This window comes from Microcebus murinus, chromosome 31 (assembly GCF_040939455.1).
Source record: "Microcebus murinus isolate Inina chromosome 31, M.murinus_Inina_mat1.0, whole genome shotgun sequence".
NCBI lineage: Eukaryota > Metazoa > Chordata > Mammalia > Primates > Cheirogaleidae > Microcebus > Microcebus murinus.
The window spans coordinates 163,877-182,370 of NC_134134.1; the positions used below are offsets into that span (position 1 = coordinate 163,877).

Sequence of the window (18,494 nt, forward strand, 5' to 3'; positions counted from 1 at the left end):
ATAAGTGGGGAGGAAGAGTTTTGCTGGGTAAATGTAACAAATGTTCCTTCCCCTTCCATATGGTTCTTGGTGTCATACTCATCTGGGGTGCCTTGAAATATTACCACTTATGATTTCTCAATGAATCATGTTTGCAAATATATTTTGAATGTCATACATCTATGATGGAAGTAAGACTATGGTAGTCTATTGCACTTTCTTGCTAATGTGCTCGGTATAGTTTTGTATATTCAAATTATGAAGTATATTTACCTAAGTATAATTAGTGAGATACTTTGTTATTTTCATTTCTTTCAGAACTTTCTTCCCATTGCACTGAAGACCCAATGCCAGAGCAGGGCATAAAACATTCATTCCAGAAATCAATAATAAGACTATACAGAAGCTCTGACCAGGAAAATGTACTTTTAAGAAAAGACTGGGAGTGTGTTGATGAGTGTAAGAGGCAGAAAGTAGGTTATGATGGTCTTATCCAATGTTTGTCCGGTAACAATAGGAAAATCTTGAAAGGTTATAAATGTATAAAAATGTTTAGCAAGTCCTCAAATCTAAATAAACCTAAGATAAGAAATACTGGAGAGAAAAGTTTCAAAAATAATGAATGTGGCAAACCTTTTATGCACAGCTCAAAAGTTCTTGGGCATTGGAAATTTCACACTATAGACAAACCCTGCAAGTGTGAAGAATGTGGAAAACCCTTTAACTGCTACACAAATCTCACTATACATAGGAGAATTCACACAGGAGAGAAATCCTACAAATGTGAAGAATGTAGCAAAGCTTTTACCCATTGCTTAATCCTTAGTCAACATAAAAGAATTCATAATGGAGGGAAAACATACAAATATGAAGAATGTGGCGAAGCCTTTACACAGTGCACAAAAGTTACACAACATAAAAGAAATAATAATGGAGAGAAACCCTGTCGCGCCCGCCTCACCAGCAAGGATGACGCAGCAACTGGAGTTCTTCTGACAGTGCTTTAATGGGGTTCCCTTTAGACTTACATGATGCGGAAGACCCTGAGCACAAGCTCTCACACACTTATATACTCTAAGGAAGGAGGGAAGTGATGGGGATAGGTTAAAAGCGCGCGAGGGTTATTACTGATAGGCCAAGCTAAGATCCTTCATATGCATACTTATATAACAGGCCAGGACTTACTCTGCGCATGCGCTGAACTTGTTTACTACAGGCGGGCCACCGGATCGGCGCCATCTTGTAATGGGGTTGTCACCGCGCCCCACAAAACCCTGCAAATGTGAGAATGTGGCAAAGCGTTTATCAAGATTGGAGACCTCAATTGACATAAACGAATTCATACAGGAAACAAACCCTACAAATGTGAGGAATGTGGCAAAGCCTTTACCCATTGCAGAAAACTTACACAACATAAAAGAATTCATAGTGGAGAGAAACCCTACAAATGTGAAGAATGTGGCAAGGTCTTTACCCAGAGCACACACCTTACTGAACATAAAATAATTCATAGTGGAGAGAAACCCTACAAATGTGAAGAATGTGGCAAAGCCTTTAACAAGATTGGACATGTCAATCGACATAAACGAATTCATACAGGAGAGAAACCCTACAAATGTGAGGAATGTACCAAAGCCTTAACCTGGTGCTCAACCCTTACTCTACATAAAATAATTCATAGTGGAGAGAAACCTTACAAATGTGAAGAATGTGGCAAAGCCTTTACCCAGAGCACACACCTTACTCAACATAAAAGAATTCATACTGGAGAGAAACCATACAAATGTGAAGAATGTGGCAAAGCCTTTATCAGGATTGAACATGTCAATCGACATAAACGAATTCATACAGGAGAGAAACCCTACAAATGTGAGGAATGTGGCAAAGCCTTTATACAGTGCACAAAGCTTACACAACATAAAAGAATTCATACTGGAGAGAAACCCTACAAATGTGAAGAATGTGGCAAAGACTTTACCCAGAGCACACACCTTACTGAACATAAAAGAATTCACAGTGGAGAGAAACCCTAGAAATGTGAAGAATGTGGCAAAGCCTTTACCCAGAGCAAACACCTTACTCAACATGAAATAATTCATAGTGGAGAGAAACCCTACATATGTGAAGAATGTGGCAAAGCCTTTACCCAGAGCACACACCTTACTCAACATAAAAGAATTCATACTGGAGAGAAACCATACAAATGTGAGGAATGTGGCAAAGCCTTTATCAAGTTTGGAGACCTCAATCGACATAAACGAATTCATAAAGGAGAGAAACCATACAAATGTGAGGAATGTGGCAAAGCTTTTACCCAGAAAACACACCTTACTCAACATAAAATAACTCATAGTGGAGAGAAACACTACAAATGTGAAGAATGTGGCAAAGGCTTTACCCAGTGCACATACCTTACTAAACATGAAATAATTCATAGTGGAAAGAAATCCTACAAATATGAGGAATATGGCAAAGCCTTTACCCGGTGCTCAACACTTAATTTTTCTTAAATATTTTCTCTAAAGTCACCCTAACCCTAAGTACCTGGCATGAGATTACTACATCAAAATTTATTGATACATTTATAATTTTGAAATAAACTTGACTTTTTGCTTAAGTTACTTTGAAATCATTACTTATTTGACCTTTATATTTGCTTTGTGACTCAATATTTGGAATTTTTATAAAATTTAGGAAAGATGTATTGTTTTTACTTTTATATTTTTTATTTCAAAAAAATATGAGAGTATGCATATTTTAGTCCCATTTTATATTTTTGCCTCTCCCTAGCAAGGGTCAGAGATGTGCCCTTCCCCTCCATGATGATCAAGGCATCTTTCAGATGTGGGCTTACCCAAAACTCCTGAATCCCTCTTGAACACCACCACAATATGAGCACCATAGTGTTAATCAGTCAGTACCAACTTGATGGCAAGTACATGTGGAGCCATTCTTCTGATCTTGTGTCACTTCACTTTGGATAATGGGCTCACTCAATCCAGGAAAATATAAGCAGTGCTGGCTACTGTCATTTGTTAAAATTGAGTAATATTTTATTGTAAACATATACCAAATATTAATAATCCACTCATGAATTGACAGGTTCATGTGTGGTATTTATTTTTTATTTTAAAATTGTAACATGCACATTAATTTCATTTCATCAGAATTTGTATCTTTGGAAGTGTAGGTTCTCATCAAATAATCAACAGGTGTCCTGAAAATTTTATCAAATTATAGGAGCTCCCTCTAAGAAACCCCATGGGGGAGGGTGAACTGCAATGCAGATTGAAGCTAATGACATATTAATTTCCCTGAGGATGCCCTAGGTCACTTTGTAACTCTTATTATGCCTTGGCTGGGGAAATATTAGATTGATAAAGCATTCCCTGGGTCCTCAGGTAAGAAGTGGCTCAGGGTAGAATGAAGGGTTGAGCAGCACCAAAATGGAATGGCAGACTTATCCATCTCCACATGTGGAGCAATTTCTGGAAACAGCACCAAAAAATGGCACCATTGTCCTAAGAAAAGCCAGAGATCCTAACTATCTGCCTAAGATTTGTAAATCCTTTTGAAACATTTTTTAAAAGGATTTTTTCAAGAAATGCTTTATCTGAAACTGAGAAACATCATTTTGAAATGAAATATCAACAAAGATATTTCCCTATCCCAAAATTTCCACATGAAGATGGGATCCTAACTTCAGTGAGCACCTATCTTTAAGTTTCAAAATTCTCTCCTCCTGAATTGATTGAGACATCAGTTTTTTATTAGAATTGAACCAATTATGAAAAAAAGAGAGTCTCACTAATTACCAAGTAAGTGTAGGGTGCACTGTTTATGACGAATAGGGCTATCCAGTCTTCTTTCTTTTTTCTTCAAAGCAAATTATTATTTATCTAGATTACATGTATGTAAAAGTTAGGATTTCCTTAGTTATGTACAGTAACGACTTTATGTGTGCCTTTGAAATCTCTCAGTGGATTGGCACTGTGCACATCACATTCTGCTTTAATTGAGTAATAAAAGGGTTCTCTTTTAAATCTCTTTTAACTTGGTGGAGAGGTTTTCTGAGTTGGAGACTCTTTACTTTTAATATTTCCTGAACACTTTCCAGAATTAAAAATGTAACATAAACATAAAATGTGCCCACCACTTCTAACTTAGTAGGTCTTAGGACACAAGATTCCTTCTTGAGCTTCCAGTCTATAACCTGCAACTCGGCAGCACAGAGCTTCACTGTCCCCACATCTGCACAGAGTAAGTTCTCTAGGCCCATTTGGTATGTACTGTCCCTCTTGGGCATAGTTAGACCAGATTCCTGTGAATACACTCTCACAGGATAATAATCACTAGTTCTATTCTTTCTCTAAATGCATCTCACATCTTTAAAACTGAAACGGATTAAGAGACCATAGGGCCCAGACACCAATGGGAGCAAGATAATCTGCACTGGGTTCAACACATAAACTCCCTTTCTGCCTTCTGTTTTGCTCAAATGCCAGGAAATGTGCAGTGAGTGGTACTGAATTCATGCCTCTCTAGAGACCTAAATCTGCAGCTCTGAATTCTGAATCCAAGGTCTGAGATTCCTCAGGAAGCTAGAGCAGGTTCAAAGGAGGAATTTCTCTTCCTGTTTTCCTTCTCTCTCTGTATAAGCAAAGATTATACCAGATTGAACAAAAATAGACTTGGCCTCTACCTGGAATTCGCAACACAGGAAAAGACTTTTGACTGAGAATGCACCAAAATCTCAGGGAGACAAATACTGCAGTGTAAGAGATCAACAAGGACTTGTAAGTTGACTTTTAAAGGACCCTTTTGGGGTGAGTGTAGACAAATTTCTAGATCTTGTGTAGTATTGTATTATAGTTGTGTGTGAAGAATGGAAATGCTGGCACCACATCTAAATTTTTCTGTAAATTATTGGACACTTACTAGTCACCTTTTGTGGAATAATAAGGATTAAATCACACAATGTAAAGGCTTCTCCACAGTGCAACAAACCATACTTCTAATCAAATAGCACATGCTCAGTAGACATTGCATTATGCTGCTCTTCACTTTGGATATTAGGTATATGTTGTGATGAGTGTTGGACAAAAGGCAGTATGTATACTGTGCTTGCTGTGTCTACCTGAGTGCTACTAATAATGGATCCAGGTTGACCAACAGCAGCACTAAAAGGGGACCTGACAAAGAACCCAAATAGTGTACACCTTCCATACCAGCCGACCACAATTCTTAGAGTGAGGCACACATTATCACATCATTTACATTCACATTGATGTTTCAGAGACAATTTTAAGGTAATTACCTCTCAGCCCAGACTTTCAATTAGGATAACCGGGCTCAATTGAAGAAACACCATCACCTGCATGTTGGGCTGGGTGGGAACATCCATGTGGTTTTAATTGTGCCCCACATAATTCTAATTTGATACCAGGGTCAAGCATTAGGACTTCTGCATATATTCATGTGAATTGAGTTTCACCTTTGTTCCTGAAGAAAGTCACAGTTTGTGCTCTCTTGGGTTTGGTAGAGGCAGATCAGTGTGGTCCATATTTCCATTCCTGTTGCAGAAACTCCTGGCACCTGTAGCAGGGGGAGGTAACCAGAAGAAAAGACAGGAGAACCTCCCATTTTGGTCTCCATGAATGGGCTGATCATAGCCGACTCTTTACTGTGAGCAAGAAACAGTGAGTGTAGCCCTTCTGCATTTTAAGTTCCTCCTGCTTGTGAGTGTTGTAGAAACAAGGAAAGAAATTGTGCTGACTCCTTTCTGGGAAGTCTCAAGATTTAATTGTAATTGTTCTACACAATCTCACCTGAAAAGAAATTTGAAAGTAGGAGAAGAGGAAAAAGAAATGGCTTGTTTTCAGGTACGTGTTTCCCAGATTAGGGGTTGTGTCAACTCTTTCTCCTAGAATGTAATGTAGAACTTCAATTTTTTGAACTTGTAAACCTTTACTTCTTTCCTTCTGATGTGTATTCCTTATAAGTTTTGCAACTATATTTTTTTCTATTTCTTCTTATGATAGTCAAGGAGCTCTGGAAAATCCATCCTCCATATCTAACAGAGCCTGCTCTACAATCTCTCCCATAAGCTTCTTAATACAATAGCCAAGTTCTATAAGAAGCATATGATATGTAATATTGAAAATATTCTCATTGTGACAGGTCCAGATAGAATAGTATGAATATCTGAGATTCCTACTGGGGATGGGATAGAGTCTTTGGATTTGAGTGAGTATGGGAAACATGTACTCTCAAAGTTTGATCTGGATGCTTCATCACTTCTCTGTAAAATATTATTAGGAAAATTGAGAAAGACGATAACATTGGTTGTCTAGGATAACCAGAAAATTATGGAAAAAAGAGAAAATAGAAGACTCGCTCTGTGTGATGCTACAGTATTTACATATATTATTAAAGATAACAAATCATGGAAAGTATCTGTATCTGAAATTGGCATATAACTTATGATTCTTCATTGTTACATATTGTTGGCCACTACCATCCCAGCAGTGGTTTGGTATCCTCCTCTGTGCAATGGTGCCTAATACCAATTTGTCCCTCTAAATTTATGTTAATTTCATTCAGTTGGTTAAGATGCTCTGACAGATTTTTCCCATATACAGTTAATTGTTTTCTGTGTTTTGTCTTTATCATTAAGTGTCTCATGGAGGTTTACTCACTGTTGTGAATGAACAATAACATTTAATCTGGAAGCTCCCCTTTCTTCTTATAGCTTGCTTTGAAAAATTAGGGCTATCATCTGTTCTGTTCGGATGAATTGAGATAAATTCAAAGTCTACCACTTTTAATGGATGTTGACAAAATACTCTCCTTAGGCAAGAAGCATTGTTATCAATAGTTTTATTATGTGACATGCAGAGATTCAGACCTCACCTCAGATCTACTGTATCAGACTCTGTATTTTGACAAAATCTCCAGTTCATGATTGTACTTGTTAAAGTTAGGTGACACTTTCTAACTCTGTATGTTTCTCTATGTGAGAAATATGCACAATCTATCGACATGATGTAAATAAAACACCAATAAATTTATATTACTTCTGTAAGGCCCTTAATTTTGTATTAGATACTTTGCCATCCAAAGAAGAATCATATGCACACAGATTCATACATCTTTTGGGATCTTCATTCCTGTGAAAAAGAGACTATATTAAATAATATCATTGTGCTGAAATATAACTTATTGGATAATTCCAGTCACTCAGATGTCAGAAACAACTCTCACAACTCATTTTCCTGGTAGTCAAATTAAGAACTCTCTATATGACCACTTGGGAAATATGTGTCTTTTTACAGGAGATGGTGACATTCAGGGATGTGGCTGTAGAATTCTCTGCAGAGGAGTGGGCATGCCTTGATAATGCTCAGCGGAATTTATATAGGGATGTGATGTTAGAGAACTATGGAAACCTGTTCTCCCTTGGTGAGGATCACTTATATACAGAATTCCTATTCCACATTAAGGCCATTATTTTATTTTTGTAGATAGTTTCTTAAAAGTTTCTACTTTACATGAATGAATTTTATATCCCTTCTTTTAAAGAAAATTTGAAGATTTTTGGTGTATTAAATAAAATCATTAGATGTCTCATGTTATCTTGAATGTTTCTCTTTCTTTGGGTGATATGTATATTTCACAGTAGATTAGTAGTTACTCTAGAAATCAGGGTATATCGTTGTTGCTTGCACCTTAGAATAGAATTTACACCTCTTATTTATGTGGTGCTAGTTGGAATTGGTGCTGTAGTCAGAAATTAGAAGTAATTTTTTATTATTCTACAGTGTCTGTGAGAAAACAATATCTTGCAAAGGAATTTTCTAGAAACTTCTCTAATATTCTCTCTACTAAGGATAGTACTGCATTAGTAATTGGAAAGTTTTCAGCAAGAGTCATGTGAAATTTTTCTAATAAAACAGGTCTTGCCTTCTCAAAGCCAGAACTGATCACGTGCCTGGAGCAAAGAATAGAGCCCTGGATTATGAAGAAAGAGGAAACAACAGCTAAATATCCAGGTAGGTGAGATTTAGTGAAGCAGATTAACCAATGTTAGAGAGCCAAAGCTCAAGGACGAAGGCAGATATATAAAAGTGGGTCTGAATATTCTGCTCTTTGGGAAATGATTTTTAGAAGCCTGTGTATGTTTCTCTTTATCTCACAGATGGACATCTTCTGTCCAACACCCTTAAACTCTCTAAGAACTTTACCCATGCAGTGATCTTCCTTAGAATTCAGTGAGAGCCAAACTTCTTGTCTTGGCTTATAAGGGACTACATTATCTATTAGCATTTCTATTGGTTAGGAGTTACGGGACTATCTGTGCATATTTTGAAGACCATGACATTAAACCATCTTTTGATAGCCTTTCGCTCTCCTGCCCTTTCTGGAGTACAGTGGCTGATCATAGCTCACTGCAACCGCAAATATAGGGGCTCCAGGGATCCTACCACCTCTGTCTTCTAAGTAGCTAGAACAATGGACATGAGCTACCATGGCCAGCCATTTCTTAGGTGTTATTATTTTCTTGTAAAAATCGAGTCTCCTTATGTTGCTAGGGCTGCTATCAAGATCCTGGCCTCAAGTGATCCTTCCCCCTTGGCCTCCCAAAGTGCTAGTATTATAGGTGTGATTCACCATGCCCAGCTCCATGTTTTAAGTTCTTTTTGATGCCTCATTACTGAAATGTGTAAAGGGGAATAGTGGAGATATTGGGACTTGTTTCTGGAATGCCAGAAGCACTAAGGACACAAGTTCGTATTTTATGCATCATGATTTCCAATTCTTAGTTTCCAGAGGCAATCCTACAGAAAGTCAGACTCACTAATTTTGTACAAATGCATAGCCTCCTCCTAAATGTAAGAAAATCTAATGTTATTTCACTTGTAAATAGTCTTTTTCTTGTATAAAATAAGAGTAAATTTTCAACTTTATTATACCCAAATTCCCAAACTAATAATATTGTTCATTTTCCCTGCTCACCTTCCATTTAAATCTTTATTACATCTGGAGTTAGTTTTTGGGTATCCTATAAGAAACAATAGTCTGCTTTTATTCATTTGTTTTTGGGTATCCAGTTTTCCAGCACCAAGCATTGAAGAGCCAGACTTTCTGCATTGTGCATTGCTAGTGCCTAGATAAATGTTACTTGACCTTATATGTTTTGGTTTATTTCTGAGCTCTCCATTCTCCTCCATTGTTATTTGTGTTGGTTTTTATGCACATATTTTGCTGTTTTTATTACTCCCACCTTAAAATTTAGTTTGAAATCAGAAAGTGTGATGCTGGAACCTTTTTTATTCTTTCTCATTATTATATAGGGCTCATCAATGGTATTTGTGAGATCATACAAATATTAGAAGTTTTTGGTTAATACTGTCAAGTAATGCCCCTGGAATTTTGATAGGGAGTGCATTGAATGTATACATTGTTTTGGATAATATCATTCTATTCACTCATGCCATCTTCACTTTCTTTTATTAATATCTTATAGTACTCAGGGGAAAGGGATTTTTTAACCACTTTAGTTAAATTTATTTCTTAGACATCTATTTTCTTGATGGTATTGTAAATGAGAGTGTTTTCCTTTTTCATTGTCTACTTTATTAGTATATAGAAAAACAACTGCTATCTGTATGTAAATTTTACATTCTGCGACTTAACTGAGAGGTTTTATTACTTTTATAGCTTTCTTCCTTTCTTCTTTATGGCTTTTGATCTATAAGATATTGTCATCTGTAAACAGTGTTATTTTTACCTTTTCCTTTCTAATTTGAGTGGATTTTGTCATATTCTTGCCAAACATTTCTGCTTAGGTGTTGTAGTCACATAATAAAATAGCATTAACAGTGGTTGCACATTATACTTATGATGGTATCTGTGCATATGAAGGATTAAATACCTTTCCCAGTTTAAACTGGTTTTGGAAGGTAAAGATTTTTTTCTTTTGAGTACTTGGACTAAAGGTATCTCCACTGGGTTTTCAATGAAGAGTTGCTGTAGCTAGGACACAAGTCTGCCCCTTGTTCTGCAGTGGAGTCTGCATCTGGTGGGCCAGTTCCAAAGGGCTTGGGTGGTTTTCAATCCTCTCTTGTTTCTGGGTAAATTGGTTGCCTTCAGAATTTGGATGTGTATGACACATACTAGGGTATGGTTGTGGATTTCAGTCTGCATATTTTAGGGCTAATTCCATATGTGTGGCTGGGTGTGCCTCCCAACGAGAACCTTGGAAGAGTCCCTGCAGGTCACTGTGTGGATCTATGCACTGAAAGAACTGGACATGGATTATAGATGAGACAGCTGTAGCAGAGTCACAGTTCTGCTTTACAGATGATAGCAAGCCCAAGTTATTCAGGTCTGCCTCCATGGCTGCAGATAGCTGTGTCTCTCCCAAGTCTCTGGATGAGCAGCACCACTCCAAGTTTGCCACAGGGAACCATTGGAGACTCTGTGTATCCAAGATGGTTGACCCATGTTGCAGTCTGTATTCAGAACAATGGGTCCTTAAGTTTGTCACCTGGATGAGAGCCTGAATATTCTAAATGACCCTCCCAGATCTATTTTTCCAATAGAGTTTAATGACTTTCCATTTAAGTACTCAAATTCAGATAATTGTAATTTTCCGTGGATGCCTGCCAAATTTTTGTTGTTCTTTACGGATAAAAACAAGTGCATCCTTCCCCTCCCTCCATATAGCTGATTTCCTCTCCTTATATATCTTAAATTTGTGATCTGTTCTATTTAAATTTTTATAGTTTTTAGAATCAAAGGCTCAGAATAACATGGCAGCATTTCAATTTCTCTACATTGTCACCATATGTATATATTTGCATATGATTTTATTTATTTAAAAGTTCTCAATGTAATGCATGTCAGGTGGTATCTCATTGTGATATTGTTTTGCATTTCTCTAGTGATTAATAATTTTTACGATGCTTCCAAATTATGTTTGGCCATTAGTATATCTTTGTTGCAGAAATGACAGATCAATCTATTGTCCATTTGTTAGTCAAGCTGTTCACATTTGTTTTTGAATTTTAATCAGTGTTTATTTATTCACGATGTTAACTTCTATCAAATATGTGATTTGCATCTATTTTAACCCATTTTGTAGGAGGCATTGTTACTCCACTATGTTTTTCCTTTCTGCAAAAAATTTGAAGTGTGATACAATCCCATTTTACTTCTCTCCATTTTTATGGATTGTGCATTTGATGTTACCTCTACTAAAACGATGCCAGGACATATATCATGTTGTTTCCCTTATATTTTCTCTATGAGTTTTATACATCTATTTCTCTTGTTTAAGTACTTAATTTATTTAAGGTATAATCTATATAGTGCAAGGGAAGATACCAACATCATTTTTTTCTCTCATAAATATTCAGTTTTCTACAACATTCATTTATGGGACTGTTCTCTTGCATTGCATAGTCATTGCAATCTTGATTAACTTAATTTTGGTCATGGAATACAAAGGTTTATATCTGGATTATCCATTCTGTTATTTCATCTCATTATTTGTCATTGTGCCAGTAGCACGTTTTTTTAATCCTGTAGATTTGTTTTCAAAACAAGAAGTGCTATACCTCCTTGTTTGTATTTCTAAAACAGTCTGGCTATTTTTTGTTCCAATATACTTTAGAATTTATTTTTATATATCTTCAAAACAAGTATGATAGGACCATATAGACATTGATTAAATTTGTATATCACTGTGGATAGTATTGACATCCTAACAATTTTAAATCATCTGACCGTTGAGCATGAATGTATTAAAGAGTGTTTAATTTTGACATATTTTTGTATTAACCAGTTTGTGTTGTCATTTTGACTTCTGGTTCCACTTCCTTTTTGTCAAAAATTATATGTTGTATATTTTTAGGTTTCTTCAACTTGATAAGACTCAAGTATCCTAACAGCATTTGCCATGTATGTTTGAAACTATAGTGTATTCTGCTGATTTTGAATGTAGAGCTCTGTAAATGTCTTTTCCATCTAACTGGTCTCTAATGTTTTCCCCGTTATCTGTTTTCTTATTTATCTTCTGTCAAGTTTTTGTATTCACCATTGAAAGTGAGGTCTTGCAGTCTCCTATAACTAGTGTGTTGCTAGGTGTGTCTTGCCACACTTCTGTCCATACTATGGTTCATATTCCCTTAATATATTTAGAAGCCCTGATATATGATGTATTTTTTAAAATATCTATGCTAAAATATGTACATTACATGTATGTCATCTGTCTATGTACAGTATGTGCCATATATTTCTCCTAAATGACCCATTTTGTCATAAAATCTTTGTCTCTTCTGATAGTTTTTGACTTAAAGTGTATTTTCTTTAATTATGGCCACAATATTCTCCTCTTATTACTGTAGATATTTTTTTACAATTACTTTCAGCCAGTTTGATTTTTTAGAGCTAAAGAAAGGCTTTTGTAGGTGGCATGCTTTTATTCATATGTTCATCTTATTTTTCATTATACAGTCTAAACCATTTATATTTAATGAAACTTCTGAAGGAAGACTTTGTTCTTTTTTATTATTCAAAAACTGAAATTGAGAATTTGAAAGGAATTGCATTTAATCTGTAGATCAATTTGGATATCTTCACAATATTCTGTATTCTTCCCTTGAAGAAGAACGTATTCATGAGTGTTTTGTTTATTTTCCTATATTTGTTAATTTTTCTGTGTTTCTTCGAGTATTTATTTTCAGTCTCATTCCATTCTAGTCCAAAATTAAAGTCTGTAAAATTTCAATTTTCTAAAATTGGATAAGACTTGTGGCTGAACAGGTAGTTTTTTAGGAAGAACGTTTTATAAGCTATGAAGAAGATTGCATATTCTACTATTATTCTGTTAGGTGTTTCCAATATATCTGTTAGGTCTAATTACTGTATATTGTTTTCAAATATTTTGTTTCCTTATTAATAATCTGACTGGCTTTATTATTATTGAAAGTTGAATATCAAAGTATCCTATTATTTTTGCTGTCCTTTTCTTCAATTCTGTCAATGCTATATAAAATATATTTGAAAACCTTGATGTGAGATAAAGATAGATATCCTATATATGTATTATTTTCATAAGCCCTCAGTGAATGTCCACTTTTTATATTTAATGCCCTTATTTGTCTATTGTGACAGTTTTGACTTAAAGTATATTTTAAAAATTATAACATTTTTCACTTCAAAAGTAATGTGCCTAATATAATTTTGAACTCCACTGCTCTTAGACGCTAAATATTTTCCTGATATATCTTGGTATATCCTGCCAGTTTTAGTCTATTATTCTCACCAGGTGTGAAGCCAAGTCACTTTAGATACAATATAGTTGGATTTTGTAATCCTCTTATTTAACTGTGGCTTCTGACTGGAAACAGTAGTACACAAATATTTACAAAATTTCTCAAAGGAAGGACTTACAATTTCCCTAATGTTAATTGTTTTATATAACTTTTATCACTATCTTTTCTTTGTTTCATCTCCTTCTTTCCTTCATTGTGCCTCACTGCTTTTAGTGGCATATTTTGTTTCTTTGCCTAGCTTTCTTTTTTTATCTCTACAAACATTTTTCCTGATGTTCACTGTGAGAACTACCTAAAATCTTTTACTTGCAACTAATGTTAAATGGATAACTACTTAAATTTGGTTGCATACAAAAATTCTTAATCTTTACCTCAGCCCTCACCTTTATGATATTGATGTCAATAATTACATCTCTTCATATTGTATGCAAATTAACACATGGAAATAATAATTTTTTATTTTGCCTTTCAAATTTTATAGCATAATTAAATATTTTGCACCAACATTATGATATTGCAGAATTTTATTTTTGATATGTGCATATTTTTCCAAGAGAAATATGTAGTTGTCCTGGGAGATAGAGACCAGCCTTTGGAAAGGCTATAAAAAAACAGATGTGTGGACATATACCTACAGTTTCATTCTTTTGTGATAGGAAATCCAGGACATGGGATTTTTCTACTAAAGCGATAACTCAGTATCAGCATGGAGGAAGGGCTATGGTGGGTAAATGCAACAAAGTTTCCTTCTCCTTCCATGTGGTTTTTGGTGTTCTTCTAATTTGGGTTTCTATGAACAATTGGCAGTTACGATTTCTAAAAGAATCATGGTTGTCAGTATATTTTTAAGGTCATACATCTATGATAGTATATATGACAGTATATTTTTAAGGTCATACATCAATGATAGATACTGTTGCTAAAGTGCTTTCTACACTTTTATATATTCAAATTGTGAAATATATTCACCTGAGTCTAGTCAGTGAGATACTTCATTATTTTCATTTCTTTCAGAACTGTCTTCCCATTCCACCAAAGACCTATTGCCAGAGCAAGGCATAAAAGACCCATTTCAGAAATCAATACTGAGACTATATGGAAGCCGTGGCCTTGAAAATGTACACTTAAAAAGAGAATGGGATTGTGTGGTTGAGTGTAAGAAGCAGAAAGTATGTTCTGATGGTCTTACCCAATGTCTGTCAAGTAGCCATAGAAAAATCTTCAAATGTTATAAATGCATAAAAGTCTTTAGTAAATCATCAAATCTAAATAGACATAATAAAAGACATATTGGAGAAAAAAGATTCAAACTTGATGAATGTGGCAAAATTTTTAATCACAGCTCTAATGTATCTGGACATACGAAATTTCATACGACAGAGAAATCCTACAAGTGTGAAGAATGTGGAAAATCCTTTAACTGTTGTTCAAAACTTATTATACATGGGAGAATTCACACTGGAGAGAAGCCCTACAAATGTGAAGAATGTGGCAAAGCCTTTGTCTCGTGTACAAAACTTACTGTACATAAAAGAATTCATATGGGAGAGAAACCCTACAAATGTAAAGAATGTGGCAAAGCCTTTGCCCAGTGTACAAATCTTACTCTACATAAAAGAATGCATATGGGAGAGAAACCATACAAATGTGAAGAATGTGGCAAAGCATTTACCCAGTGCATACAGCTTTCTCGACATAAAAGAATCCATTCTGGAGAGAAACCCTACAAATGTGAAGAATGTGGAAAAGCCTTTACCCAGTGCACATACCTTACTAAACATAAAAGAATTCATACAGGAGAAAAACCTTACAAATGTGAGGAATGTGGCAAATCTTTTACCCAGTCCTCAACCCTTACTCAACATAAAAGGATCCATACTGGAGAGAAACCCTACAAATGTGAAGAATGTGGCAAAGCCTTTACCTGGTGTGCAAGCCTTACTCTACATAAAAGAATTCATATGGGAGAGAAACCATACAAATGTGAAGAATGTGGAAAAGCCTTTACCCAGTGCACAAACCTTACTAAACATAAAATAATTCATACTGGAGAGAAGCCCCACAAATGTGAAGAATGTGGCAAAGCCTTTAAGCAGTCCTCAATCCTTACTCAACATAAAAGGACCCATACTGGAGAGAAACCCTACAAATGTGAAGAATGTGGCAAAGCCTTTGACTCGTGTACAAAACTTACTGTACATAAAAGAATTCATATGGGACAGAAACCATACAAATGTGAAGAATGTGGCAAAGCATTTACCCAGTGCACACATCTTACTCGACGTAAAAGTATCCATACTGGAGGGAAACCCTACATATGTGAAGAATGTGGAAAAGCCTTTACCCAGTCCTCAACACTTAGTCAACATAAAAGAATTCATACTGGAGAGAAACCCTACAAGTGTGAAGAATGTGGCAAAGCATTTACCCAGTGCACACACCTTACTCGACATAAAAGAATCCATACTGGAGAGAAACCCTAAAAATGTAAGAATGTGGCAAAGCCTTTACCAGGCTAAGAGACCTCACTCTACCTAAATGAATCCATACAGAAGAGAAACCATACAAATGTGAGGAATGTGGCAAAACATTGTCCCAGTGCTCACACCTCTACATAAAAGAATTCATATCAGAGAAAATTTCTACAAATGTGGATATTGTGGCAAAATCTTTAAAAACTGCTCACATTTTATCGAACATCAAAGAAATCATACTAGATAAATGTTAGATAAATGTAATGTGTATGGAATTGCTTTCCCAAAGTATTAGCCTTAAAATGCACAACAGTACTTACAGTAAACTATAATAATGTAGAGAGCTGACAATAGCTTTAGTTATAACAGAGATCTTATTGGACATGGGAGAACTTACACTGAAAGAAATGCTCCAATATTTTCTCAAACATTGCTCAACATCACAAAAATTTTAAGGAATAGAAATCTTACAAATATAATGAATGTGAAAATATATTTATGCAAAAGATACACCTTAGAGAACTACAAAAATTTGATACTTAAAACTACAATACAGATGTAATAAATTTCAAAACGCACTTAATCAAGAATCAAGTCTAAACAGATATCAGAGGACTCACAGGGCAATGCACTGAGTCACTAAAATATTCTCACATTTCTTTAAACCAAGTTTTTTATTATAGAGAACACCCAGTTAAAATAGTTAGTTGATTTTTTTGTATGTCAGCTTTAAAAAAGTGGGAGATTTTTTGAGAGTTATAATTACATGTAATATACACTTTCTGGTCAGTGTGCGGTTTAAATGTAATAAAGTATAATTTTTTGGTATTTTTGACATGCAAATACTGATTTTTTTCAACTTTAAATATACCAGATGGTATGCTTTCATTCTTTGCGTGTATGTGAATGTGTGTGTTTAATGATATCTACATCACATTTATTCTATCTTAAGAATACAGTCTTTCTATATTAAGTAGGCATTATTCATGTACTTTTCCATGGAAAATTGAAAACACTGAAATGTAAGATTTATGAAATGGAGAGGTACTATGGAGTTTTCTTATAACAAACAGTATTTCAAGTGATGTATGATGTAGGTAAACAGACTCATATTCTTCTCATTATAATCAGAATGAAAAAATGACAATATTAGAAATAAATTGTTTTATAATTGCACATTACAATAATAAAGTAGAATGATATTTGGAATGTTTTTAGATAACATGTAAACTTAATGTGTTTCATTAAATTAAAAATATTTTTAATGTGTCAAACATGTTGTAGATAGAATGAAGTGTTATTTTGCACCAACTTTAACCTATCCCATGTTAGTCGTAGTTGGAGATCATGAATTGTAAAACTGTACCGTTTGGTTACACAGTACAAACATCATTTGTGATCCTTTTTATCAGTGGCTCTACTTTGAAGAATAATGTTTCCAAAGCTTTTATTCATTATATTTATAATTACATTGTTGCTGTAATGCTTATAATAAAGATTTTTGCACTTAATGAAAAGCCATACATTTCTGAACCTGGAATGAGTAGTTGTTACATTCTATCTTATATTTTTCTTTCAACATGCGACCTTCCTGCCAGTGAAACAGAAATAAGCATATTTTTTATTTATATTGAATCAAGTATATAAATACATCACAGTTAAGTTGAATTATAGTTGTAACATATTTACAGAATAAGTAATTATGTTTGTGTGACTGTGGATGTATACTTATTTTGAGCAGAAAAGAAGAAATATTAGACAAAATGGGTAATTTCAAAAGTGTCGAGGATTTACTAGCAAATTAGAAACTTCAAAGATTCAGAAAGGAGATATTTTGTTTGCTTTATTTGAATTAATTGTTTAAAACCCTAAAGCTTCTGAATGGGAACTTGCCCATGCCAATCCCCTGTTCTTACATGCTTATTACTCATGCTAGGCCTACTATGATATTTTATTATTTCAAAGTTCATTAAGTATTGTTTATATGACCAGATCTGAAATTACAACAAGGATTGTTATAAAACTTAATGGTGCTCGTAAAATTACCTGAAGGTATGAATAAATCCACCATGTAGTAATTTAATTTTACTTAGTACATTCTATATTCTAACTAGGGAAGCATATTGAAAGCACTTTTTGGTTACTTTTTTTTTTTACTTTTGGTCATAGAACTGTTTGATTTATTGACTTTATCAGGCTACTTTGTTCAGGTAAACACTAGAAGGATTTATAAATTATGGAGTTGATTTTATATTTCAATAGGAGAAATAAGTACAGGATAGTGTTAGATATCTAATAGATGCTTCATAATTAGCAGTCAATATTTCTGTGGGAGTGAGCTTGTGGCTCCAGAGAAGAAATTGAATATGTCCAGGGTAAAAATGTCATTGATTTTGCCTGTGGAGTGAAAGGACAAACAGAACAACCAACCCTCAGATTTTATAAGTGCAAATTCTGCTTCTTTCATTTCATTTCTCCAGTTTTTTGCCATTTTTTATCTTCATTCCCTTCTACAACTGTATCTAAGCCATTCTTCTTTCTGCCTGTGCTTGGGCTACAATATTCTTACTGTTGTACTCACCCCTAGCCAGTTCACACAGCATTTAAAATTTTTGATGAGAAGTGTAGAGTATTTTTAATTTGGAGGAAAAAAGCATTTTAACTAGAAATCCTGAGACCATTTACAGGCTATACATATAGC

The 18,494-nt window shown here is 34.7% G+C and overlaps 1 protein-coding gene across 1 annotated transcript in view; it reads left to right on the forward strand.

The window, feature by feature from the left end:
• LOC142865718 (uncharacterized) overlaps window positions 1-15,802 on the forward strand; it is a 53,679-nt gene extending 37,877 nt beyond the window's left edge. Inside the window, 3 exon segments of the mRNA XM_075998907.1 lie at window positions 1,393-2,316; window positions 15,099-15,479; window positions 15,645-15,802. Of these exon segments, the coding sequence (XP_075855022.1) occupies window positions 1,393-2,316; window positions 15,099-15,479; window positions 15,645-15,802 (1,463 nt within the window).
• Window positions 15,803-18,494: the final 2,692 nt, after the last annotated feature.